This window comes from Coptis chinensis, chromosome 6 (assembly GCF_015680905.1).
Source record: "Coptis chinensis isolate HL-2020 chromosome 6, ASM1568090v1, whole genome shotgun sequence".
In the NCBI taxonomy this organism is placed as follows: domain Eukaryota; kingdom Viridiplantae; phylum Streptophyta; class Magnoliopsida; order Ranunculales; family Ranunculaceae; genus Coptis; species Coptis chinensis.
The window spans coordinates 83,486,958-83,514,576 of record NC_141461.1 but is presented as its reverse complement, the minus strand read 5'-3'; the positions used below and the strand labels follow the sequence as shown (position 1 = coordinate 83,514,576).

The 27,619-nt window shown below is 35.5% G+C and overlaps 1 protein-coding gene across 5 annotated transcripts; it reads left to right on the top strand.

Annotated features, from left to right (window-relative positions):
• Window positions 1-229: 229 nt before the first annotated feature.
• On the top strand, window positions 230-27,455 carry LOC147494922 (transcription factor jumonji (jmjC) domain-containing protein). 5 transcript variants are annotated; one of them, XM_086569420.1, is made up of 34 exons: window positions 230-1,716; window positions 3,803-3,860; window positions 6,424-6,546; window positions 7,930-7,987; window positions 8,092-8,228; window positions 10,010-10,171; window positions 10,270-10,356; window positions 11,062-11,244; window positions 13,148-13,300; window positions 13,568-13,759; window positions 13,848-13,913; window positions 14,984-15,079; window positions 15,400-15,486; window positions 15,586-15,702; window positions 15,811-16,018; window positions 16,124-16,188; window positions 16,429-16,487; window positions 16,612-16,743; window positions 16,914-17,058; window positions 17,138-17,473; window positions 17,726-17,908; window positions 18,025-18,086; window positions 19,741-19,819; window positions 21,514-21,663; window positions 21,755-21,894; window positions 22,350-22,461; window positions 22,536-22,609; window positions 23,957-24,101; window positions 24,262-24,411; window positions 25,380-25,475; window positions 25,559-25,654; window positions 25,732-25,937; window positions 26,859-27,083; window positions 27,252-27,455. In XM_086569420.1, exons 1-34 carry the CDS (start codon window positions 383-385, stop codon window positions 27,283-27,285), a joined length of 5,550 nt encoding a protein of 1,849 aa, XP_086425546.1. In that variant the 5' UTR covers window positions 230-382; the 3' UTR covers window positions 27,286-27,455. The 5 variants fall into 5 exon arrangements, with proteins under 5 accessions (XP_086425546.1, XP_086425547.1, XP_086425543.1 ...); XM_086569421.1 differs by having other exon boundaries at window positions 27,190-27,455; XM_086569417.1 differs by having other exon boundaries at window positions 26,841-27,083.
• Window positions 27,456-27,619: the final 164 nt, after the last annotated feature.

Here is a 27,619-nt window from a genome sequence, read left to right as displayed (position 1 = left end):
TCATGTTTACTCCATTTGTAGGTCATCAGCAATCTAACATTTTGCAAAACCAGCATGTTGGCCTGTTGGGTGTGTTGGAGATTGCCAGTGGCCACATTCGGTTATGAAAAAAAAAACCTAACGAAAATGTCGAAAATATCCAAAATCAGATCCAAAGAAAAAGACCAAAATATTCGGTCAAAGTAGACATTTCCGTAATTTCCCAAAAAAACCAAACCCCCCCAAAATCATAACGAACTATTTCACCCTATTCCTCAAAAACTCCCACGAAAAACACTCTCTTCCATTGAAACTCACAATCCCCCTGAACAACAAAAGGTACGTAAAGAAATTTCTCATTAATTTTATAAATTGAATCTATATGACATTTCAATTTTGAAAAATGGGTAAAGGAAGACCTAGATCAGTAGAAAAAGGAGTATTAGGTCAAAATTCACAATCTTTAATTGGTGCATTAAATATACCACAAGGTCCTACCTTTTACCCAAATGAAGAAGAATTTGAAGACCCATTAAAGTTTATTTATAAAATTAGACCAGAAGCTGAACCTTATGGTGTCTGTAAAATTGTTCCACCCAAAAATTGGAAACCCCCTTTTGCTCTTGATTTAGATAAGTTTACGTTTCCGACAAAAACACAAGCTATTCATCAGTTACAAGTTAGGTCGGCTGCTTGTGATCCGGATACGTTTGAATTGGAATATAATAGGTTTTTGGAACAACATTGTGGGAAGAAATTGAGGAGAAGGGTTGTTTTTGAAGAGGATGATTTGGATTTATGTAAATTGTTTAATGCTGTGAAACGGTATGGCGGGTATGATAAAGTTGTTAAAGATAAGAAATGGGGGGAGGTTTGTAGGTTTGTGTGGTCTGTTGGGAAGATTTCCGAGTGTTCGAAGCATGTTTTGTCTCAGTTGTATCGGGAGCATTTGTATGATTATGAGAGTTATAGTAATAGTCAGAATAAAGCGGATAAAAAATGTAAGAGGGCAATGCATGATGTTGGGGTGAGAAAGAGTGTGCAAGAATCGGATACAACGAGATCGAATAAAAGACTAAAGAATGGCAGTGGTGATAAGGTTAAAGAGGATAAGTTAGAGAAGGAAGAAGTGTTTGATCAGATATGTGAACAGTGCAATAGTGGCTTGCATGGAGAAGTTATGCTTTTGTGTGATAGGTGCAATAAGGGTTGGCATATTTATTGTCTTTCACCACCGTTAAAGCAGATTCCACCTGGGAACTGGTATTGCTTAGAATGTGTGAATTCCGATAAAGATAGCTTTGGTTTTGTGCCTGGCAAGCGTTTTTCTCTGGAAACCTTTAGGCGTCTGGCTGAGAGGGCGAAGAAGAAATGGTTTGGATCAACATCTCCTTCGCGAGTGCAACTAGAGAAAAAGTTTTGGGAAATCGTGGATGGTTCTGTGGGTGAAGTTGATGTTTTGTATGGAAATGATTTGGATACATCCAAGTACGGGAGTGGCTTTCCTCGCAACTGTGATTCGAGGCCACCATCAGTTGAGATTGAGGAATGGGATAAATATTCATCTAGTCCATGGAATCTTAACAACTTGCCTAAATTGGAAGGATCAATGCTTCAAGCAGTTCATAATAATATTGCTGGCGTGATGGTTCCATGGCTGTATGTTGGGATGCTGTTTTCATCCTTTTGTTGGCATTTTGAAGACCATTGCTTTTATTCAATCAATTATTTGCATTGGTATGTACTTTTCTTCTTCCTTTTGTTGTCATTTCTATCATTTTCATTCTCTATAATGAAGTTAGTGCCTGTTTTAGCTCTTAGTGCATTGCATTGAAGTTAGAGTGGCTAATGCAGTATATCGAATTGAGGATTTTCTGAAAGTAAAATGCCCTTTAGTAATGGTTTGTTGTTATATACTACAACCATTGGGCGAGGCAAGTCTAAATTTTTTAGACTCAAATATCCAAACCATGTTTACCATATACGCTTATACATGTATAATCAGTTTGATAATGAGACCAACAGTGAAGTAATTTACTCAACCTTGAGCACAAAAACGATATCTTGTTTTGGCCGGTCGGAAAAACTTCTGGAAAATAGAAAATAAGATGGTAAGTACATTACATTACCATAATCAGGATATCAGAAAATATAAACTAAAGAGACTTCCATTGATGCATATTCTCGATTTCCTTTCCATCCCAATAGTTTGCAGAGCTGTGAGCACAGATGCTATTCTTGGGGAGAACACATTGTGAATTTTAAATTTTTAGTAATCCTAACATATCAACGTGGAAACTTTCAAACCCAAAGAACGCTGTCTATCCTTGAAGAAATTAAGAATACCTTGTGTAAGTGCGATGGGAGAAGAGATGGGATATATGCTTTCTATATGTTAAATAACCACCTTCAAAAGGAATTGTGGGTAGGTAGAACTTGGCAGAGGATTTGAGATTAGTGGAAGTAAGGTTCTGTTCTTAAGATTCAGGTAAGAAAAAGTTTCAGAACCTTTATGCATGCACCTCATAATTAAAGAAAGAGCAGTTGCATATAACTGATCTGCCGTTATATGGATAAATAGATGTGGGCTTATCAAAGTAAGTATTGATTCTGTATAATGTGAATTTTGAGCATGTGGCCACAAAACATCATCTTGTCTTGGAACTACAGAAAGTCACCAGGCGATATCCATCTAAGAAAACTTGGAAACCTTGTATTGCCTACATACTGGCTTCCTTATTTAGCTTCCCTATATCACGATATATTTTACCAACTTGAAAACCACGAAAAAGGGACACAAGCTGTAACTTAGTTGGTTGTATTGTTGGAATATCTATAGTTGATTTCGGTAAACTTGATTAAGGAATCCCTATTTCTTAAGACCATGGGTAGCAGATCAATCACCAGTTCCCATATTTTGGGATTTACGACTATATATGAAGAATTGCATTTTGTTGTTCCTTCACTATAATAGTTTGTACAATTGGGTAGGCTAAAAGTGTTGGATGGAGATGAAAAGGTTGGAAAAAGAGAGGAGATTTAGAAAACAGATTCTGCAAGTTGTACGGGGGAGAGTCAAGAGGCTGATATGTGTGTGCGCGCGCACGTGCAATGAGGAGGGGGGAGTTGTAAGGGCTAAAAAGGCGAAGGAAGTCAAAATAGCAGTTGAATGTGTGGCTTACAACTAAACATTCCCATAAGGCCTTGAGAATTGGTGGAGTGGCACGGGTCATTTATTTGCTATTGGTCGACTCTTGAGCAAAATGGTTCTCATGCTATTACTGGACGTCTGAAAATTATGGCTTCAGAGAAATTAGAGAATTTTTTTATGACAAGTCTAGCAATGGTGAACCAATCAGACATGCAAATCTCTTGGGTGTCACATTTATCCACAATTAGGGATTGATGTTTGAGGACGTTGCCCTGAGATAAGTAAGTTGGGTGTTATGCAATTTGCTTCGACTCAAGATGGTTGGTGTGGTGTACACAAACTGGATTTTGTATCGAGATTTGGTTAATCATAATATTGGATGCCACATAGGAAAGAGAAAGTGGCTCCAAAAAACCTTTTCACTGCTGTGTGAAGTACTAAATATGTGTAAGTTATATATATGCACCTATATTGCGATTTTTTTGTCTCTTGACTGTTGGAGTTTAAAATTTCATGTAATTGATCAAGGTACTGAGCTGCCGTTTTCTTCTTAAGGTTGAATTTTTAGAGTTTTAGATATTTCATGTGTCACAACCAAACAATATGCTCTTATACTTATTTGTCTTGGAATATCGAATGGTAAATTGCTAACTGTTTGTCTCTTGCTTTTAGGGGAGAGCCAAAATGTTGGTATAGTGTCCCTGGAGGTGAAGCCCAAGCATTTGAGCAGGTAGTCTTTTGTCGATATTAGTAAATATAGCATCTGTATAGCTTTTTCATGTTTGAATTTCCCTTCAAAATTGTAGTTACCAACATCAACAAAATGTATTTTGATGTCAAAGATCAATGATTGATTTTCCCTTCAGTTGCCTGGTACTCTCTTCTAAAGTGAAATTTGTTTTCAATTTGTACAAGTTAAAGTGCATAAAATTCAAATTGTAGGAAGCCTATACTGTGCATATTCCTCTACTTATCTATGCTTTGAGTTTTTCTTTAGTAGACCATCTTGTCCTCCAGTTACTGGTTATGATTAAGGGTGATGTATAGGGAGAAACGAATAGGATGGGAGAAGAAGGGGGTTGATGGTTGGAGGATCGTGGTCTAGGTGAAGATGGTAGAAGCTTGGTGTTGGTTTTTGAGCTTCTGCCTCTTTTTCTGATTTTGGTTTTCGCTTTTCTTTACACCTTTTGTATTGTATTTAGGGTGTAATGTAGGGATGGGTCGTGGGTGTAAATGGCTAGGGTACTTTGGTCTTGGAAGTGCCTTGGTTATTGTTGGTTGTTGATGTATTTTCCTTAATTTTACTAAGGATTTTTTTAGGTTTTGCTTCCTAAATTGATAGAGGATTTAGGGCTTGTCTCCTAGTTTTTTTATAGTGAGAATTAGGGTTTTGGCCCTTTTGTAGAAAACCAAAACCGAACCGGCATTGGTAATTTCTTAGTTAAGATTTATTCGATATTCTGAATAAGAGAAAAACGATTTGCTCTTTTGCCCTTTAGCCTGGTGAAATCACCTTTATCTCAGTGATGCCCGAATTATGAAGTGAGAAATAATTCAACCTCAAAAAGAGGAATGTCTACGGAGCTCGTGATTTATGTGATGGGTATATGAAAAAAATAGAATTATTTTAGTTACATATCAATGCGTGTGTAAATAGATGCCATGGGATTCTGATCTATTTCTCTCTTACTCGTGTGTGTTTCACGTGTCAATAGGTTTTGTCTGATATGATGTGACAAAACATAAATTCATTTATACTCCTATTATCGAAACCTAATTGCCATCTTTTGTATTGACAGCTATTAGAGTTTAAGAGTAAAATGAGGGGAAAGATTGTCTTCGGAAAAGTAGGATTGTTTCAAGTAATTAATTAACAAAGACACGGAATTACAATCATATCCCTATAATCTAAAGATTATTGCCATTTTTTTTAAAGGTAAATTATTGAATTTCAAGATCTGAAAGGTGGTGGTAAAATTGTCCATGGGTTGTGAAAAAGAATGGCAGCCAATATACTATAGCTCGCAAGGGAATTTTACAAAAAAGTAAAGATTGGGATACCCTTGTACTATAAACGGGCTTGTAACCGGGTGGAGGGGATCTTCTTGGGCTTTGTGTAGCTCCTTGCCATGCCGCCTATTACTTGTAATACAATAGTTTTATCATTTTAATTATGGTATATGGACACACCATATTTCAAAAATAATCCGTGTCGGACACAAATTGTGTGTAATGTACCTCATTTTTTTATGTTTCACCTTGTCAGACACTTCGTATCTGTGTCGGATACAGACACATTTATCCGGGTCAGTTGGGTCAATGTAACTTAGCATTTTAATGAATTGAATTTTATCAGGGAACATGACGAAACTCTTTTCTTCATTTATAATACAACATGATTTAAGGTTTGATTTTTGGTGGAGTTGATCTCATTATGATGGAGATTATCCTCACAAAATTTTAGCTCGTTTGTATATATCTAGCCCTATCAAAAGAGTTGTGTAATTGTGAACCGTTCTATAAATTTTAAATGCTTCGCATTGTTAAACAAATTTAGATGACCTGATTTTTGTTAAGAGGATGAACTTCATGAGGGGGAGATTATTTCCACAAAAAACTAGCCCTTAATTTGTGGTGTAGGTCCACTCTAGCAATGGAGTCACTCTAACGTATACAGGCTCTTTGAAGTACTTTAAAATAAGTACGAAATCTCAAACAACCCAAAACTTCGCCTACAAAATGAATTAAAATTTAGTTTTTTGTAGATATGATATACTGACCATAAAAGATCATCTCTACAAATTTTCAGCTCGTTTGATAATTTTTAACATTGGCAAAAGATGATTGCAAAAAATCGACATTTCTGGGTCGTTAGATTTTTTTAAAAAAGTTGACAACAAATTTTATCTAGGCTAGAGGATATCAAACGAGCTGAATTTTTGTAGAGGTGATATTTATGGTTAGTAGATCATGTCTACGAAAAACTAGATTTACATTCATTTTGTATGCGAAGTTTTGGGTTGTTTGAGATTTCATAATTAGTTTAGTTTAGAACTTATTTTAAGCTACTTTTAAGAGCCGGGCTGTACATATTATATTACATTGCGTATTCTGTCATAAATGCTCTTTAGACGTTTTCCAGTGTTAAAGATTATGTGTTTTAGCTTGATTCTTTTTGGTTTCCTTCATCTGGCACCTTTGTCGGTGCACTATATCCTTGAATTAGCTGTGTGGCTGTTATCATCGTGATATTGGCAATCAATTGGTCAAGTAACAATTACCATTTTATATAGGTCATGCGGAAGAGTCTCCCGGACCTTTTCGATGCGCAACCGGATTTGCTTTTTCAGCTAGTTACCATGCTGAATCCGACAGTCTTGCAAGAAAATGGTGTTCCTGTTTATACTGTTCTGCAGGTTAGATGTCTTATGTTGTGCATGCGAAGTTAACCTATTCCTTTCCTTTCCTTTCCTTTTTTTTTTTCCTTTGATTTTGTTGAATTTTGGCTGTAATAGTCTGTTATGTCCGACTCTGCACTGTATTTATCCATTGTATACAACCCAAATTTTTAAGTTTCACAAGGTTTTCCTGAAAGTTTTTTGTTTTTTTGTTGAATTTTTTTATGCGACTTCAGACAATGTTTTTACTGATTCTGAATTGTGATAGCACAAGATGGCTTTGATTGCACATTTTGTTTCAATAGGATATTATTGAAAATTAATTCATGCATGTGTGCTCGCTCATAAACACTTATAGAAGATCCATTTTTGAGATACAAGGTTGTGCTAACGCCTTTTGTGGAATTGAGTCATGGAGAGTTGATCATCCTACTATGAAAGCGTCCTGTTTTAGAAAATTGTGGGGCCAGTTGTCCCTCATAACTAGGTTGAGGATCCATGTTAGTTATTCTGACTACTTGTGCCTATTAGCATTTCCCACAAAAAATATAGCCCTGTAAACAGTGGGTAGCACCTTATCAATTTCATCCATGTTGGCGTGCCTTAGTCAGGCTCAAGCCACGTAATTAGACCCTAAATCAGAGACTCACAAACACTAGAGTATCAATTTTATCCATGTTAGTGTGCTTTCGACATGTTCGCGCCTCTTGCACCATGTCTACTTGCATTTAACACATGTTGGTGCATCGAACGCTTTCTATGTGCTTTGAACACATATTAGTGTGTCACAGACACAATGATTTACTTTCAACAGCCCTAGGCAACATGTTTCTTGTAGCACGTTTGATTTTTAGAAGTCGATGTTCGTAGTAAGTGTCGTACACTTGTACCATGTTTGATATAACTCAAAATCTGGTATAAGGGATTTCTCTCCTGGATGAGGCATTTTGACAATGGTCAGGCTACCGTTGGCACCCTTTCCAAAAAGTGTACTTCCACAATGACTTAATGGCTGATTTTTAGTGGGTCCAATGAATTTGCAGAAAGTAATTCAACAATAATTTATTTTAATCATTAAAAGTTTATTAGTTGGTAGACCATCTTTTAGTGGGTCCAATGAATTTGCAGAAATGTTGGAATGTGCTGATTGTTGATTTCCTATTAGTCCTAGCTTATGCGTTGTTTCCCCTAGACAACAACCTTTCATTCTTAAATGGTTACTTCTTATCTGAAAAGGAGAAGGAAAAAGGGAAGAATGATAATTTATGGTTACCAACTTGAGTTGTCTGCAAATATGTGTGCTGCTTCTCGGATAGTTTATCTATCTCTGATATAAACTATTGTTTTCTGCATTTAATTAAATGTTCTATCTAAATTTCTGTGTGTTGTGCTGTCTCCCAGGAACCTGGAAACTTCGTAATAACCTTTCCTAGGTCTTTTCATGGAGGTTTTAATCTTGGTAAGCGACTTTACCATTGAGGTCCATATAACCTTGGCAGGTTAATAGAAATGATAATTATCTCATCACACAGTAAATCTCTTGATTGTCTTATGTTTCTTCAGGCTTAAATTGTGCCGAGGCTGTCAATTTTGCCCCTGCTGATTGGTTGCCTCACGGTGGACTTGGAGCAGAGCTATATCGACTATATCATAAGGCTGCTGTTTTATCTCATGAGGAACTTCTTTGTGTGGTAGCTAAGGTTGGAACTTTGGAACTTCTTAATATTCTTATCTTCATAACTTTTTTTGCTTAGCATCAAGTGTGTGGACTCCACTTCCATTAATGTGGCTAAGCTGCTGGACATGTTACCCTGTTATATAATCTTTCTCCTTGTGGTTTTTTAAAGGATTTCACTTATATTTTCTGAATTTTATGCTTGTCCTCTCTGTATATTTCTCTTGTTATTTACTTATTCCTTTTTCTTTGAATATTTAGTATAAGTTGTTGCACACATGAATAGAAAAGAAAGTAGTGTGGAAAAAGGCATGCAGGTAGATGAAAAATGGAAGTTAATGTTTTCTTGTTATCTACTCACCATCTGACGAAGGAAATATACAAAATTTTGTTAAAAGTTTTGTTGGAAGTCAAGGAATCACTCTGCGATTGCTCTAGGGGTGTGGTGGCATTGAAAGAGCTGAGGTGTTGTAGGATGGCAATTGGGATTCCAATTGTGTTGTAGGGTGTTGTATTGTATTGTGCCGTATTGTATGGTATTAGTGTTTGTAGAGAAATATATGGAAGTATTATTGTTCTATAGTATGAGGTTTTAGTCCCACATAGAGTAGGTAGGAGTGTTACTGTGTTAGTATGTGTTTAGTCTTTATTTAAGGAGAGTGAGTCCAATGTAATCACTTAACTTTGCTATTATCAATATATTAAAGATTTCTACTGTGTAGTTGTCCCTGTAGATGGGAAATTAGAACCTCATAACTTAGTGCCTTACTAAGTAGAGGTATCTATTATGTACTTTTGTAACTCTTTGGATATGAATAAGCTATATCTTTTACCTTTCCAGATAAAAAAAAAAAAACAATAAAGAAAAAAATAGGGACCCTGATGTGATTTGATTAGCGGAAGCTTTAATCAATAAACACACCTTTGAAATAACCGAAAACCCAGGGTTTATAATCTCACACAGATGAAGCACATAAAAACCATATTTTTATTCATAATTTCATAATTAAATAACCTAATTACACAGATCCTCATATGCCTTATTCAGAGAAAGGCTTTCTTGCTAGCCAAGAAACCTTATTTTGGCAACTAGTTAATGGTTCCCCTAAAACCCTAAATTTCTTGTAAGATAGGAAACAAAATTAAGAAAAACAATAATATAGTATATGACCAGGGTGTAACCAGGACCACCATTATCTGATACACATCAGACCCATTGATTAAAATACTTAAATACATGTTCTAGTTGATTACAAGATGTTGAACATACATTTTTTTTTACTTTAATTATGTTTACATAAAATTGATGGAGTGGTTTGATTGTATGTGTTGTAATCTTTACAGCTCTCTGTATAAACTCTTCACATGAGCTACTTGTGAATAAATTACAACTGTAGTCTTTATAGATGTGGAGGATTGTTGGCAGTTGAGCAGTGGTCTATACTTCTTTAGTTTTTGTATGAATTTCTCCTTTTTGTTTTCGAATTTGCTTTTATTGGGTTGTTAATGCTGTTCACTGAGGCAGGAAAATCTTCATACCCAGACTCCACGATTAGCAACTTTGGTTTATACAGCGATGCCATCATATGCTTGTCATCACCTTTACCATTGTCAGACACTGATGTCTTTACTGGCTATGTTTATTTATCTTTGTGACATCCCGTTTGCTGTGGCAGATGAATTTGAGTCTCACGTGCTTGTTTATGTATTATTCGTGCTCAGATGATCTTATATTTCTTCTTACTCCGTTTCTTTAACCTGCTTGTGACTCATGGATGCATATTTTTCTTTAACCTCCAATACCAGCGGAATGGATGTAATGACGATGTTTCTCCATACTTAAAGAAAGAGTTGCTTAGAATATTCAACAAAGAAAAAACTTGGAGAGAACGACTTTGGAGATACGGCATTGTCAAATCGGCACAAATGTCTCCTCGGAAACATCCTGAGTATGTGGGAACTGAAGAGGTAGTGGAATGGACATCCATTTGTATCATTCTCAATATTGAGATGAAGATATAGGGATGATACCTAGAGGTAATCTAAACTGCTGTTGACTTTTGCAGGATCCGACTTGCATCATATGTCAACAATATTTGTACCTTTCAGCTGTTGAATGTAGCTGCAGGCCATCGGCTTTTGTTTGTTTGGAGGTATATGAGTTCAATGGTTATACTATATAAGATTTCTCATTTATATAATGCCGAGCCTTTTGTATTTAACTTGTCGTTGTTGTGTTCCATATTTTTGAAGCAGGTGATCTCTTTTGTGATAGATTGATATTGATGTGAATATGCAGCAGATTAATAAACAAACAAATCACTAATTATGGTTTCAAGTTTCAACCCTATTTAACATTCAATGTCATAATCAGTCAATTAAAAAAAATCTTTTTCTCAACAAAAAGACAAAAACATGTACTTTTAATTTTTCATTACTCATATCACCAAATAACTTAACTAGTTTACAAGGAGGCTTCCAACCTGCGTATAATATTATTACCTCAAACTCTAGAAACCCTAAAACACTCTAGCTGGGTTTCTTTTATAGTTTTATAAGGGCTCTTTGGCCATTTAAAATAGATAAACTAAAGATACGGACAAGCCTGTTATGTCAGATATTCTTTTCCATTTGATTTCTCTTATTGAATGCAATTGTCAGTTCAAATTGCTTTCCTTTTTGCTTTTCCCTTATTATTTGGTGTAAGCAGTCAGAGTTGTCGAGGGAGTCGTATACTTTGTCTTATATAATATTGCAGATCAGTTTATGATGCGATTATATCCTATTCCTTTAAGATATTCATATTATGATTCTTATTTTGCGAACTTTTGATATATATTTATTTATTGCTCATGCAGCATTGGCGAAACCTCTGTGAATGTCGACCAAGTAAACATCGTCTTCTTTATCGTCACACACTTGCTGAACTGAATGACTTGTTGCTTGCAATTGATAAACATAGTTTGGAAGAGAGCCCCCAAAGTAGAACCTGCAGGCGGCAATTTCTATCTTCGGATGATTCAAATACATTGGCGAAAAAGGTACTTCCCCTGTCCCTCTAGCCTCATTTTGTTGCTTCTCTATATGCACCTTCTGAGTTAGTGGTTTGTCTTGTAAAAGGCAGTGCTAGTACTTCAACTTTATTTCTCCATGTCTCATGTTCCCATGAATTTAACAAAAATACTTATGTTGGGAAAGGAGATCATCAGCTTTAAATGCTTCTATTGCTTCTCATATGTGTTTCTCTTGATTCTTTCTGTTGATTAGACATTTTGGAAAAAATGACAGCTCTCTGGGTCTTGGTCCCCATTAACTCTAATTGGACCTAATTGAGTCATGCTTAGAACACATAGGATTTAAACTCCCTTGTTTGATGATGCGGGGGACTCAAGGATACCAGTGCTTTCATATACCATTTCGATATTCAATAGGAGTGGGATTAGTCCTTTGATGAGAGAGACCTTACTAAGCTATTGAGCGGGCCCTGCTAGTTGACTGACAAATCTCAGGTTCTCAATACATGATTGACAAGACAACCAAATTAGTTGATAACTTGATATGGTCTAGCCAGCTGGAGAAGGCCAACAAGATGGAAAGTTGGCAAGAGTTTTGATTGTGTATTGTTTTTTCCGATTTTCTGTGATTCTCGAGGGAACTCTAATTTTTGGGTTTCTTTGTATTTACCAATATGGTTGGTGACTTTGGGAAGAAAGCTTGTCTTAGCTTTTATACATGTTTTTTGTATTTATTTATAGCTCCACACCAGTTAAAGAGACTCATACTTTTATGGAGAGACACAAATTCTTTGAAGGGACACAGCCATAATTTTGTACAAATCTCTCCTCATCACAAATTGCATACTTTTCACATTCTTGTCTAGGCAAATTGCATACTTCTCAGCACAAAATTTCCAAGAGATCTCTTTATGGGTTGAAGATTTTATCAAGTATTAATGCACTTTATTTGCCAAACTTGTTAAAACTTTGTTGGTATATTCCTTTGCCACATAGGTTGTCAAACCGTTTAACTATGTGGTAGGGTGTTCTTATGTTAGGAAGGCAATTACAACAATTGCGTCAGTTCTACTAATTTAAGCACTTCATATAGATTTCTGTAGGACAACATGTACAACACCAATTATCCAAAATGCTTCCATTACAGTAATAGTAGCAGGTTCTTGAGGCTTGTCGAATTAGATATCCATCACAGCGGCCCCTGTTTAGCTGCATATAGCAAAGAAATAGAAGTTTGGTTGTGTTTGGTAACATAGTTGGCAAATGCAAATGTCTCCTGTTTGCTATCGGTCAATTTACCATTAGCAAATCACAAGTGGCAAATAAAGTCCCCTGTTTAGCTGCATATTGCGAAGAAATTGAAGTTAGGTTGTGTTTGATAGCATAGTTGGCAAATGCAAGTGTTCGCACCATTTGCTAATGGCCAATTTACCATTGACAAATCACAAGCGGCAAATAAAATTCTAAGTTTGTGTGGCACATTTATCCTTTATATGGTGGTCTAGCGGGCATATTATCTGTGGTTAAATTTGCCAAATTTTGCGAACTTCTCACAAATGCATTCAAACATGGGAAAATCATTATAGTGGCCAAGTTTATATATGTCCACTGTATAGTGGACGGATATTGACTAAACAGAGTCTTATCTCGTAATCCTGCAGTAATAATCACAATAGTGTACTGAGATTTCTTAATCATTACTATTTCTTCCACTTGCTTTAATTCTATGGATATCTTTCACTTCATATAAATTTCTATTAGGACAAGTTGTATGACATAAATTATCTGAAGTACCCCCGTGACCTGGCCCCATTGCTTTCATTGGAGTATGGGTGTAGATGCATATTGCTATTAAAGTGAATTTATTTCACAACTCTTCTTTAATAATCACAATAGTGGATAATCCCTTTTAGTCTTATAATCTTTGTAGGTTAAAAGTGGACGTGTCACTCATGCGCAACTTGCAGAAGATTGGCTTTTGAACTCACTTAAGATTTTTCAAAGTCCATTCTCCAATGCTGCCTATGTTAATGCTTTGAAAGAAGTTGAACAGTTTCTTTGGGCTGGTGCTGAAATGGATCCGGTATGCTGTATCTCTTTCTATTGCGACTGGTTTTGTTTTGATACCACTTGTAATACCACGTGATGTTACTCGAAAGTGCTAGATGTAGTTACTATTGAGTTCTTGGGCCTCAGAAATCTCTTTATTACATTACTGATGTAGGACCAAGGGTCAAGAATTCAATTGTTTTTCGTACCAGTTTTGGCCTTTGACGCATGTTCTTGTCTTTGTTGTTCACTCTCGCACGGACACAAATTTATTACTTAATCACGTGAGTCTTGCTTGCAGGTTCGAGACTTGGCGAAGAATCTGGTTGATGGGAAGAGATGGGCTCTGGATGTAAGGAATTGCCTTTCTAAAGTTGAGACCTGGTCGGATCAACAAAACAGTGATGCGGAGAAGGTTAACTTAGGAGAAGTACAGAAGTTACTTAGTTTTAATCATCTACCCTGTAACGAGCCTGGCCATCTTAAGTTGAAGGTTGTGAATAATTATTACTTGTTACTGTTTTTTTGTTTTTTAGTTAATTATTCTTTGTTTAGAACGCCATCTGGTTCAATCTATACAGGTATATGCAGAAGAAGCAAGTGAGTTGCTTTTGGAGATAAAATCTGCGCTTTCTGTTTGCTCAATGGTAACAATTTTATGTGCTTGTGGGTTAATGTTGAACTCTTTTTGATAATTTTTCACTATGTTCGTTGTGCTACAAGGAGTCTTCTTTTGAGTCTGTCTAATTATTCATACTAGTAACGTATACGCGCAGCGCGTATTTTTCTTATGCTACCGAATGCTAAAAGAAAAGAAAATGATATTGTTAGAGTTCTAAGGGACATCTCAACACAAGGCATTAAATTAAAGGACATCATAAATTCCTAATATCATTTTAAATAAAATAATATGACATAGTGCATTTATTGGAAAAACTGACTCGTCTCAACACAAGGCATTAAATTAAAAGACATCATAAATTCCTAATATCATTTTAAATAAAATAATATGACATAGTGCATTTATTGGAAAAACTGACTATTGTACCGTACAATTTTTTTAATTGTTACTTTGTTTTACTTATCTTGCTTGCTTTATTCTTCTTATTTATTTTATTATTATGACTTTACTTTGTTTTATAACCAGTTTTTGAGAAGAAGGGAAAAAAGTATTAGAGTAAGTTGTGAATTGTGATGCATAATGACTCAAATATGGGGCTATTGGATAATGAGTCCCGCTAAAGCCCCTCTTTTTATTGAAGTATAATTTACCTACTCAAGAATTAAACTCAGAAAAAAACTGCAGAAATATTTATTACCCACAGCCTTGTAGCTGTATTTGGGACCACTATTATCTGAACATGAAGATGTGAGTGCTGACATTTGGGCAACCATTAGACGCATTTTGTGACAAGTGGTTTGAATTATGTTAACTGCCTGTAGATTTTTAATTTATGTTGGCAAAAAGCAGGGGCACAACTGCTCCTACAATTGACAAAAAGGTAGTCGTTCATTATTTATTAATATTCTACTGTAGCTCACCCCAATTTTTTTATACTAAGATATGATCCAGGAGAAATTTAACCTGATCCTTTTATTTCTCTTTCCTCAGTCACCTTGTGATTCTTTATATGGGTCCTAACTTTTATATTAATGGTGTATGGGCTCAATTCTGTTTATTTTGTTAACGGTCGTTTTTAATTCCTTGCCACTTTAGATGGATGAACTGGAAAAACTGTACATTAAAGCAACTAAATCACCAATCCATGTGGAAGAATGTGGAAGATTAGCGGGAGAGATCTCATCTGCTGAGGTATATATTCTGATACCTTAATTCTAGGCTATATCGGGAATAATGTTGTCAGAGCTTGCGTGCTCTATTGCATGTTCTGTACTAGGTGACATGCAATGTTATTTTTAGAACTTGCGACCTGGGGTTATGGGGCATCCCCTCCGATCCGATTTTTCGATATATATATGTGTGAGAGAAGGCTGTTAGTCTTCTCTCTCTTGTTCTTCAGATTTTCGTCTTCTCTTGTTTAATAACTAAAATATGTTTTAATTGCTATATATATTTAACTTCTCTCACGTCACTGTAGTGATAAAATTGTGTTCGTTACTTTGTTCCACCAGGTTTGGATTGATAGTGTAGATCAATTTTTCTCAGTGAAAAATCCAAGAAAGATGGAGATTGATGATCTTCACAAGTTATACTTTCAGGTAAGTTGTACTCAAAAGTTTAGACGACATAGCCAGGAAGGAATTCTCTTCTCATGCTCCACAGGGTTTCATAGTTCTGATCAGATTACTTATATATAGATGTTGGAGCTTCGCGTTCAGCTTCCAGAAATGGAGTTACTTTTGGATATGTTAGAGCAGGCGGATTCATGGAAAACTCGTTGTAATGAAATGTTGAAAGGGCCCTTACGTTTAAAGGTTGTTTACTTTAATCAAATTGGAATCACTTTATCCATTACAGTATTTGTGGAAGAACTTACATCTGTCTAGTGGGGTTTAAACCTTTTTAATTAATCACTGCTGTAGGAACTTGATATTTTTCTAGAGGAAGCTCGCTGCTTTGTAGTTGATATTCCAGAATTGAAGCTTCTGAGACAACATCACTGTGATGCTGCGTCTTGGGTTTCCCGCTTTCATGAAGCTCTTGTGAATATCCAGGAAAGAGAAGATCAAGAAAGTCTTGTCCAAGAATTAACTTGCATTCTCAAGGATGGGGAAATGTTGAGTGTACAGGGTAAGTTTCTGCTTATTTCTTTCTTTTATTTAGTTGCTTGATTAAAATAGTTTGATTCTTGTCTCTTCCTCTTTAATTACTTCATCTAAAATTCTTTATATGCAGTTGATGAATTGCCTCTTGTTGAGACAGAACTGAAGAGGGTCTCTTGTAGGGTAAAAGCACTGAAGGTAGCCTAATTAGTAACATGGTTTGATGGTTTTAAATATCTTTGTATCAGCTGAATGAGTATGAAATATATTTTTGTTGTCTTTATATCATTTTATTTTTCTTTCATTTTTATTTTTTGTTATTATTATTTAGTTGTTTATAAATGTTTATTTATATACTTAGTTAAGTGTTTATTATTGCTACGTCCCGAAATTTATAACTGTTGCTTCTGCCTTTGTTGAAATTTGTTACTTGTACAGGCACGCTGTACTCAAATGCCACTTGACTACATCCAGCAACTCATGTCAGATGCTATTGTGTATGTCTCTTTCCTTGCTGTGACAGCATAGCTAACTATGTCCCTTTTTTGTTTTGGTTTTTTTTTATGCTATATTTATATGATTATTTTAATCACTGATTTTTTTTTCAAATAACTTCTACAGACTACAAATAGAAAAAGAGAAACTGTTTGTCGATATGTCTGGAGTTCTTGCGGCTGCTATTTCATGGGAAGAAAGAGCTAAACGAGTTCTTGGGACTGTGGCTGAGATGTCTGAGTTTGAGGATGTTTTCAGGTTTGTAGCCATTGATACTAATTTTATAGCCCTCCTTCCCCTCCTTTCCCTTTTGGCCTTTTAGATATGTAGGCTTTACGAGTTTAGGTGGTGATCAGAACCATTATTGATGAAACTTACTCATATGCACCGCATCAATTATTTATTATGGCGACTTTTAAATATTTCAGGGCTTCGGAAAAAATCTTCATGATACTACCATCCCTACATGAGGTAAAAGATGTATTTTTATCTGCCAAGTCCTGGTTAAGAAGATGTCAGAATTTTCTTAGTGGGAAGTCTTCAAGTTCGTTGCTGAAAGTGGATGCCCTCAAGGTGACTATACTGTCTTCTGTGTGCAGTAGTCTTCTGTTAAGTTAATGCACAAGCTGTAATCACTTTTTGTGTTTTGTAGGAAGTAATTGCTCAGTCAAAGCATCTGAAGGTATCTTTGGAAGAACCAGAAATGCTTCAGCGTGTTTTAAAAGAATATGAGGCTTGGGAGCATGAGGCTCATACGCTTCTAGGATGTGCAGAGTCCTTGTTAGATACATGTGATATAGTCAGTGCAGTGAACAATGATTTTATGGATAAAACCACACAACTACTTGATAGATTTCAGAGTGCCACAAAAGCTGGGTTGTCTTTAGGTTTCGACTTTCCTGAGATGTATAAGCTTCAAAGTGCATCAGCCAAACTCCAGTGGTGCTTGAAGGCTATCTCTTTTTGCTCCAAGGTTCCTTTACTTGAGGTGATAAGTGCTTACTGGGCTTTGCATTTTTAGCAGTATGTTTATAGTAATATATTGCATCAAATCAGTTACTCCTTTCTTTTGCTTACAAAATTTATTTAGTTAACCTTGATGGATTCTTGCTACCTTTTCAGAATCTTATCAATGTAACAGACAAATGCTTTATATCTTTATATCGATGTGTTTGACATTATCGAAAAAAATCGATGTGGTTGTTACATGGAAAATAATGTTATTTTGTTGGTCTTCTAGGAGGTTGAGGTATTGCTGGAAGATGCCAAATGCTTATCTATTGCATGCACCTGCAATAATTTAGAGAGCTCATTGATTAATGGAGCAAGATGGCTTCGAAAAGCATTGGCAGTACTTTCAAAGAGTTCTTTGCAGAAAAGGTGCAAATTGACTGATGTTGAAGAAACACAGGAAGAAGCTCAGGTAATATGATTTAGATGTGTATGGTCTCCTTCTAACTTAAGATGGGAAGAACGTCATGGTTTTCTTTACACTGCAATCTTACGTGATATTATTATTTTGCTGCCTTTAAATTGCAGGGCATGAAATTACCCTTTCCCGAGGTGGTTGCTCAGCTTGTAAATGCTATTGAAGAACACAAGTAAGTTTCCTATTTGTATGGTGCAATTTTTTTTTTCCGTAATTTGAGAGTTCGTTAGATCTATATTAATCTCATTCCAGGAAAGTCCATTTTGTTTACAGCTCATTGCCTCATTTGTTAAAGATACTATGATTAGTACTGCAACTGTGACCAACACCTTGATTGACTTCTAACACAGTAACTCATAACTTGATTTTCTCCATTATTTTTATGGGTCTGTTCGGTAGCCATTTAAACTAAAATTAGTTATGTCTATAGAATTGATAATGAGAAACTCATTCTTTGTATAGACTACTATGATAGTAGTGAACGGCAATAAACTATTATTCTCATTTTGCTAGAAACATATGCAAAAAGTAATGGCGGAAGGCCGAGATCAGTTTTTAGAATGTCTAAATTCTACAGTTGTTTTCCGTAGTCATTTCAAAACACAAACAGTCACCCTCATGATTTGGGTTGGTGAATCTGTATAATACATCATTAAATTCATTTCTAAAGGCGTTCATCTTTTTAGGTTGTTGTGAATCTAATGGTGCACTAGTTCTTGTTGATGAAGCCTATTGTTTTCACTTTCCACTAAATAGTTTGGTTCTCATAAATTGAGATTAAGTTGGCAGAGCTCCTTGTAAGGCTTGTTGGGAAACATACTTTTTTCTGATTAGGAATTACTTTCTTGTCATTGCATTCAAATAAAATTATGGATGTCACCCTGCTACTACAGTCTATCTTTGCATTGGAAAAGTAGAACGGGCAGGCATTCAAATAAAATTATGGATGTCACCCTGCTACTACAGTCTATCTTTGCATTGGAAAAGTAGAACGGGCAGGATATTTATTGATTGGAAACCGTGCCTTGTCTGCCTTCGTTATACCAAAACCATGTCGAATGTGACAATTCTCAGTTAAGAGTGAGTGTAGTTGAACAATTCCTTGGGCACTAATTGTTGGATGCTTTTATAATCCTGTAAGTGATATGACACTCTTCGTTTGGTGCTAGGATGTTAGAATAGCCTACCTTCACAACATAACATTGTCCCGTGGTCTACTGATTAAAAGTTAAAAAAAAAACTAGACAAGCATACCTTCTGGAGTGGGAGAGAAAACTTAAACTGTTGACTAAACCCCATTTGATAGAAAAGGGACTTGATAAAAACCCTAAAAAGCACATAACTCAACTGCTATCCGTCTCTTAGTACCAGCTCCTTACCTATGAGAATTGATATATTGTTAAACATGAAACCTTGTTGTACTAGGAAAAAACACTACAACATAAAAGAAACTTAATTTGAAAATAAAAGTATTCTGCTAACTATCCTAATATAGGCACCTGGAGCTTGAAACCATGGCTGAGACATGTGCCTTGTGCCTATTAAGCTCCACGTCTTTTAGAATATATAGATCTACTTGGACTATGATTGTGAAGTGACATACTCGTCAATTAGATAAGTTTCTCCTGTAGTGCTGTCTTAGTGGAAACCTGTATCATACACTTCCTTATAATGTTTATCTTTACATTCTGCTATTGCAGTTTGTTCCCTTCTGCTTGACATTCTTTATTGGGCAAAAGCATTACACAATTGGGACTTTCCCTGGCGTGTTTCTGTATGCTGCTTTGAATTTTTTTTGCTGATTGTCTGTTACACTGTATATGCAGGTCTTGGCAAGAGAAGGTTCATATGTTCTTCAACTCTAGGTCGGGGAAGCAATCTTACACTGCATTGTTGCAGCTGAAGGTAATTAACGTTTCCTTTCTTTTCTAAGCCAGTGTTAATTGTGTCTTTGGTTGGCAATCAGCGTGTTCTTTTATCTTGGGAAGTTTTAACCTTTCTATGTTTGTATAATGGTTGTTTCTTAACTCACTTATGTATGCACTGATTGATGTGTTTAACAGTGAGGCGTAGGAATAGTTCTCTTTTTTAGTATCCTGAATATTATATTTGCCATGTTCCTTGTTCACCCTTTTTTCTCTGTGTTGTGGCAAGATTACTGTTTGCTTACATTTATATGGTTAATAGCTTTTCTGTAAAGACTTTGCCCATGAAACTCGTTTTCATGTTAAATAGTATAGGTGGTGGAGGTATATGTTAATTATAAGTGCGCCCCTTGCATATAGGTTTTCGGTTTCGTTAGTATTGAGTATTGACTCATTGACTCATATATCCATATGCTTCTGTGAACATATAGGTGTATCATGTCAGTGAATTTTAAGTTCTGTTTTGGCCAATAGGTGCCTCGTGGAGGGTGTTGATTATAATAGTTTCTTTTTCTGATCAACTCCTCAATCAACCAGTACCGTTATTGTGATATCCCGTCTTGAACAACTTTATGTCCCAAGGTAAATGATCTTTGACGAAGTGAGCTAGACCGAAACAACTAGTTTGATCGGTGAAGTTGGGAATATGCATAACCTAAATATGAATAGATGGGGCTACAAAGTATGGTAGCTTATTAGATCACTGTCATTTGGGATCCCATACTTCCCATCCAATTAAGACAAATATAGTACATCACTTGTGGAAGCGTAGAAAGAATTGTGCAACTTACTACTTCAGTGTTTAAATAATTTAGTATACACAATTATTTGAAATGTTAATTGTATTTCGGTTTCTACTTTGAGCTGGGTGCTAGCTATTTGCTGGTGTGTGTTTGTATAGAAAGAAGATTTCAAGTTGTTTTTCTTTTTTATTTACTCTTTTCTCTTTTCTTTATTTTTTATTTCTAATGATTATGATAACAAGGTTTCTAATGTTATCAGTCCGCAAGTCGTAGTGTCATTAGGACTTTAGGCAATGTATGTTTGTACATCAACAATAAGTACTCATGTTTAAAGTCTTTATTAAGGTGGGCAATATAACCACACAATTAATGTTTTTCAATTATGAAAGATCACGAGTTTTTCCTTGAAATGAATGATATCTGTTTTAGGAGTTTACTTATTTTTTTTTTCATATGTGAGCGTATTTTATTTCTACCCTCATTAGATATCCACAAATTATCTTATTTTTTGTAAATTTTAAACTTTATTTTTTACTTTTAATATCATTAAGTTATATCGTCGATATATTTTCTGCACAGAAGTAAGTCAATTTGAAATACATACACAAATATACTGATGGTTAATATTGATAACAAATATTTTTTAATGGGAAAAAATTACGGTGATCTGTGATGATGTATTAGCATGTTTAGAAAAAAAAATAAAAACATTTTGATTTCTTAGTTTCCATTGGTTCATGTTTGCCAGTGTCTACCTGTATGGTTGATAAGCTGTAGTCTTGTGTTTCTTCAAACTAAAGATGAGAAAAATTCAGTTTCTCTATTTAACTTAGGTGTGAGAAATTTGTTTGTATACTAAACTAGCATGCGTTACATGCAGCAAGGTTTAGTATGACTTACGTGGCTGTCATGTTTGAGTTACATATTTCAGGACCTTGGAGATTCAGTTGCCTTTGACAGTCTAGAGCTTGATTTGATTGCGTCAGAAAGTGGTAAAGTTGAGAAGTGGATTTTATGTTGCAAAGAAGTTATTGAGCTTGTAGTTGGTGAGATGAAACCATTACGTAGTTCTCTTTTAACGGTGAGGGTTTAGGATCTTAGTTGTTAATTTATGACCCAATTGCTGTTTCAGTTTCGACAGTTGTTTTAAAACAATTTTTATTTTCGGACAGATTGAGCAAAATCTTGATAGATCTTTACACATATATCAAGATCTGAAAGGCTGCAGAATTAATAATAAGCTCCCATACATGTGCTGTGCGAGTGATTCTGGAGAGCAGGACGTCTTGGCCTGCTCAATTTGCAAAGACCGGTAAGGTCCCTTGTCATAGGATCAATTTTTACCTTGACCTGGGGAGGGGGGATCCAAGGGTTTAGGGGTGAGAATTCTGTAAAGTTTGCGAGTAAAGAAAATGTCCAGGTGATTTTGATGTCTCCCAAATTTTTGGTGGAGTTTTTTTATTTCTTAATTTTTTTTCTCGTGTGTCTTGTTGGGGATTGCTGCTTAGGTATGAGGTATGACCACCAATTTGTTGTTACAACTAGGGGGACCCCACTTTATCAAAAATATTAGGCAGAACCCTTGCAAATTCCAACGCCTACACGATGACCTTTTTTTCCATGCGAAGAAGCATTACTGTTGGATCTTGCAACTGGGGAGGGGGGGGGGGGCTTTTACTTTTTTTAAAATAAAATTATTATCTCTTTAGTCGGATTGAACTTTTCGTTTAAGGACATCCTAGAATTTGTTAAGTTTGCCTGCAACAGGTACCATTTTGCATGCATGGATTCAAGGCTTGCTCATACAAACAAATATACTTGCCCTTATTGCCTTTTCATGGAGAGTGGAGCTGTTTCGAGAAATGGACGCATCAATAAGGTATCACATTGTATCTGTATTTGTCTAGTTTAAGAATTAACTTATTTCGTATCTTCTAATTCTAGTTATTGTAGATATTGAGGGGAAAACGCAATGAACTGAAGATTCTCGTTGAGCTTGTATCTGCTGCCAAGGAATTTTGCATACGGTAATATTCCATTAGTCTGTAGAATGTTGTTGTCAGTTTACCACGTGGCATGAATTTGCCATTTCAGGCAGCTCAGTGTTTTAGTTGTATAATTTTACCAGTTAATATTCATTTTCTTGTTGAAATTGTATGTTAATTCAGAATAAGTGAAGTGAATTAATAAAACGTTTGGAAGGGTTAATTGACTGAATACGAATTCTATAATTAATAGGAGAGATTTGTGATCATTTTTCTAAGGAGAAACAAATAAGTAAACTTTTAGGAAGAATGTCAAAATTTCAATGTTCAAAAAAATTAAGTTCGTTCTTTCTGTTGTTTATATATAATTGGATTCTTCTGTAATGAATTTCTTTCTTCCTCTTGTACATTTCTTATTATCTGGACATATAGAGTAATGATTATCACATATGTGTCAAGGCCTATTAAGGATAGCCGAAATCCCAACTTCCATTAATAAGGTCAAGCTGTGGGCTTTGGGTAGACGTGACTGTAGGCGATGTGTCGTTACAGAGGTGGACCCCTTCTACCTCATTTTGATGCCTGCTTACCCGTTTTACAATTTTCTTATTTCTCTTTGATTCCTTGGAATCTCTTACACTACTCGTGAATAGTGATTATAATGATATCCTTTGTATAAGATTAACATTTAGCCATATCATAAATGCTCATTTTTTTTCCCCTGATTCCTTAAGCTCTACTGTTTTGCAACTCTCGAACAATCTTGAACTTGTCTTAACCATTCTCTTTATAACAATATACTATGTGTTTTCATGCCAAATAAGTACACCTCTATTCTTCTGTTTTTTCAGTGTCATTTCAGACATAATTTTTGGCCAAACGTCACTTTTTTGGGAGACAAAATCTTGGGAAAATTTTACCTATCTTATAAAAGAAAAAGAAATTTGGAAGTTTGAAATTTAACCATTGGTGTTTAGTGTCAAATTTGAATTTGTGAAATACCATTTGTACTCGTCTAGTTTAAATGTATGCCCTAGCAAAGGTGTATTAAATTTAGAAAAAAGTAGGAACAACTGAATACTTAACATATAGGTAGTTTTTACGTGTAATACACGTCTGGTAGGGCTTCCGTATACCCTTGTGTGTATTTCCTTGTTTTTTTGTTTTATATGGATTATCTGTTAAATTACTTATCTATACAAAACTCCAATTGGCTTGTGAAATGCATCACATCACACCTTAGAAATTAAACGGTTGACTGATGTGCTTTTTCATTGGTTTCCTATAATGTTGACATGTTAGGTCATAGAAAAAATAGTGGAAGATGTACTTTTTCATTTGTGATGTTGTTGTGTGAGCTCAGTAGATGGGTGTTCCTGTGTTTACCAGGATTGAAGAAACAGAGATGCTAGAACATGTTGTGAAACAAGCTCTTGATTGCAAATCTTTCTTAACTGAAATAGTCGATGATGTCCTTGTCTATGTTGATAAAGATCTCAGCTCCGTTTCTAATAAACTTCTGACTTTGTTGAAGGTGCTTATCTTCTCTTATATTACCCTTTTTTTTTACCCCTTAAGAACCTTATATTTTATTTAGATATAGTAAAAGACGGGAGAAGACAAGCGTGCAACAAATTATGCCGCAAGTCTCTTTTTCTGGTTGCCCTGACAAATAATACTCTGTTTGGGAGCAGGCAGTGGCTGTGGCTGGTGTATATGATCAAGAGGCTATCTGCAGCTTGGAATTGGCAATTACTAGATACTCGTGGAAAGTCAAAGCTGAGAAATTGTTAATGGGTTCACAAAAGCCCTTGATTCAACAGATCCAGCGCCTACTGAAAGATGTATGTCTTGTCAACTGCTCATTTTGGTTTTAGAACAGTAATATCTTCTAAGTTTTGCACTGTATTTATTTTTTTCCATTCATTTTTTATTAAACCAGCTTGGTTCCTAACATCGATGTTCTTATGGACTATATTATCACCTTTTAGTAGTTTGGATCATGTAATGTAGTTTGTGATATGAAGTTTAGTTAAGTTTATTATAGATTAAAACTTCATACCCTGTACTTAGTTGCAACCATGCTCGTTCCTGCATATTGCTCAAAGCTACGATTTATCTCTGCTATAATGGTTTCACTGACCTCTGGTCCACTTATTAGAAGCTCTTGTTGGCGTCACACTTTACAAGGGAATTTTATGCTTTCTTTGCATCCTCTGGGTACCCTATGACACTATGTAACCTTTTGCCCTTCCGGTGGTTGCTCTGGTTGAGACTATTTCTCACACTTGACTGATTTGTCACTCATGCTTTGTTTGGGTCACTTATGTGCAGTAGCTTGGTTTCCCGAGTGTCTCTTCATGCCCTACACTTGCCATAGCTACTGTGCTAAGTTGCATTCACTGTAGGACAGTAGGAGGTGGGATAGAAAAGGATGAGTCCGCTAAAACATGCTAACCTCCTTAGGATTATTTTGCACCTTGTAGATGCGTGGGTTCCCCCTCTCATACAATTTTGTCGATACATTTTCTTATGGAGACTTAGTTTCACTGAATTAAAGTAAATAAAAATAAATATAATGTATAAAGTTAAGACACTGATCCTGTTGACAGAGCAACACGACTATTCTACTATTCATATCGATCCTACTGACAATTTTTGTAGTCTTAGTTGAACTTATTGCATACTTGTATATAGCAACCACCTTATTTTCTTGGTTAGAAATGAAATATATTGATCCATGAATTGTGGACAACTAGAATGATGTCTATTGAGCATGGAAGCTAAATCAGAGATTGGGAATATGTGACAGGGTTCAGCAATAAATATGCCGTCTGAAGATTTCTTTGTGAAGAAACTTACGGAAGTGAAATGCATTGGCTTGCAATGGTCTGATAAAGCAAAGAAGGTTGAGGCATTTCCATTAGTATAAGGTGTACTCCAATTAGATCACACAACTAATTAATTGAAAACAATGTCATCTTCATGCAGGTTGCTTCTGACTGTGGGGAGCTTGGGTTGGATGAAGTATTCAAAACAATAGCAGAGGGTGAAAGTTTACCAGTTCATCCTGAAAAAGAGCTGAAGGTAATTTACTAATCACAATTTTGTATGGCATTAATCTCTCTCATTCTAATTTAGCCTTTTTGGATTGGCAAATGCAGTTATTAAGAGCTCGAAGTGTACTTTATTGTATATGTCGAAAGCCTTATGATAACAGAGCAATGATTGCTTGTGATTCATGTGACGAATGGTATCACTTTGATTGCGTTAATCTACATGGACCACCACCGAAGATCTACCACTGTCCTGCTTGTAAACCACTGACGGAAGAGTTTTCTTTCCCACCACAGTTGAGCCGTGAGGAGAGGTAAGAGATTGTGTTTAGTTGGCATTAGCTATGTTGTCTTTTCCATGCATTTAATTTTTCATTTCAAATATTTGATTGTGGTTGCCTATTTTGTTTATTGTTGAGACCGCGCTTATCTGTCTGGGGTCACCAGTTGTCAAAAAATTTAAATTAGAAATGATGCCACTCGTGTGTGATGGCTAAATACTTGTGCACTATTGGTGAAAAAGTAAGCAGCGTATGGAAGTTTAATTTGACATTTTAATCCTTGAGAAAAACGAAAATAGACTAACCACAAGTCGTAAGTTTGGACACAAGTTTTGCTTCTCATCTCAGGCAAGACAAGTAGTACAAGCTCCAAAGCAGCAACTCTACTTCTGGAACTAATTATTTATCTTTTTTTGGATCTTATTAACGACTTGAGAAAGTGTTTCCATTGTGCATCTTAAAACTCTTGCTGTTATTATTATTATTTAAAGAACATTATCTAGTTATTGCCCTTGCTGTATGTTTCTCAATGAATTGAAATTTTTAGATCTATTTCTTGAAATTAACACAAATAATTAGGTTGAAGGTCTACTTGTATTAATAATTCTTATGGCATTGCCGTTGTCAATCAGTTTTACTGTTCTGGTTCCCGTCAAACCTACTATGTTGTAGTTTTCATGGGGATGTGAGGCAATCTTTAATTGTGTTCAGTCATATATTTGATGGAATGAAGACTTTTAGAAGATGGGCTCGACTCATCACATACATGGAGAACTGAATTAATATTTAACTGATGAGATGCTCTTAGAGATGCCATGTGATCAATGACCTATCATGCATACTGTTCGGTTGTGTTATTTTATTTACCGTTGTTTTATTTCTTTGGTTGGAGTCCTTGAAATTCTTGGTTATTTATTCAATTTGATGCGTTGACAGGTCAACTGATTTTGACAGTGTGGGGCCTCAGACACCCTCTCCTCGGAGCAGTAAATCAAAACAACGAAGAAAATCAAGTTCTAAACTGAATCAGAAGATGCTGGTTGTCACTGATCTTAGTTATATATTGAGGAATTCTAATGGCATTGATCAATTATGGTGGAGAAACAGAAAACCTCTAAAGAGAACATCTAGAAAACGTGTTAAGCTTGATAGCCTCTCGCCATTTTTCCATTTGCAATTGTAAGGAAATTTTTTGGTCATTCATATCATTCAATTCATTCATTTAATTCTTATATTTCATTCTTTTTGGCTATCACAAGTAACGAATAAAATTCACTTATTTCAGCGCAGTATCTATTTGAACTCATTTTAAAAGGCTGAGTGAAGTTCTCTTAAAATTCTTTTCAGACGTTTTGTTACTTTCAACTTTGCTATAATATAAACAGCAGACACTGCCGAAAGGTGAAAATTCTCTCTTTTCACCTGTAGATTTTCCTTTGCGTGGTGCCAATTCTTTCCAAATATCCTGTAAATGTGTAACTTTATAACTGTATACCAAAATAAGTTTGTGGTTTCATTGGAAGCTGGTTATAGGAAGATAAGTTTCTCAAATTAACTTTTAAAGGGGCGAAAGTTTAAAAGAAAATACAAAGGAAATTGTTGATGGTAATATAGGAGAGATGTGGTTTCTCTGTGTGCCGGAAAGGTGTAGTTGAACCGGTGCTGCTTATCATTTCTATTGTAGTTTCTTTAGGGATGGAGATACATACTACGAA

What these genes read in the sequence shown, in the direction of transcription:
- LOC147494922 (XM_086569417.1), top strand. Translation starts at nt 383, where the DNA reads ATGGGTAAAGGAAGACCTAGATCAGTAGAAAAAGGAGTATTAGGTCAA. An exon ending in TCATGGAGGTTTTAATCTTG is followed by an intron (nt 7,988 to 8,091) that starts GTAAGCGACTTT and finishes ATGTTTCTTCAG; the next exon opens with GCTTAAATTGTGCCGAGGCT. An exon ending in CTGCATTGTTGCAGCTGAAG is followed by an intron (nt 19,820 to 21,513) that starts GTAATTAACGTT and finishes TACATATTTCAG; the next exon opens with GACCTTGGAGATTCAGTTGC.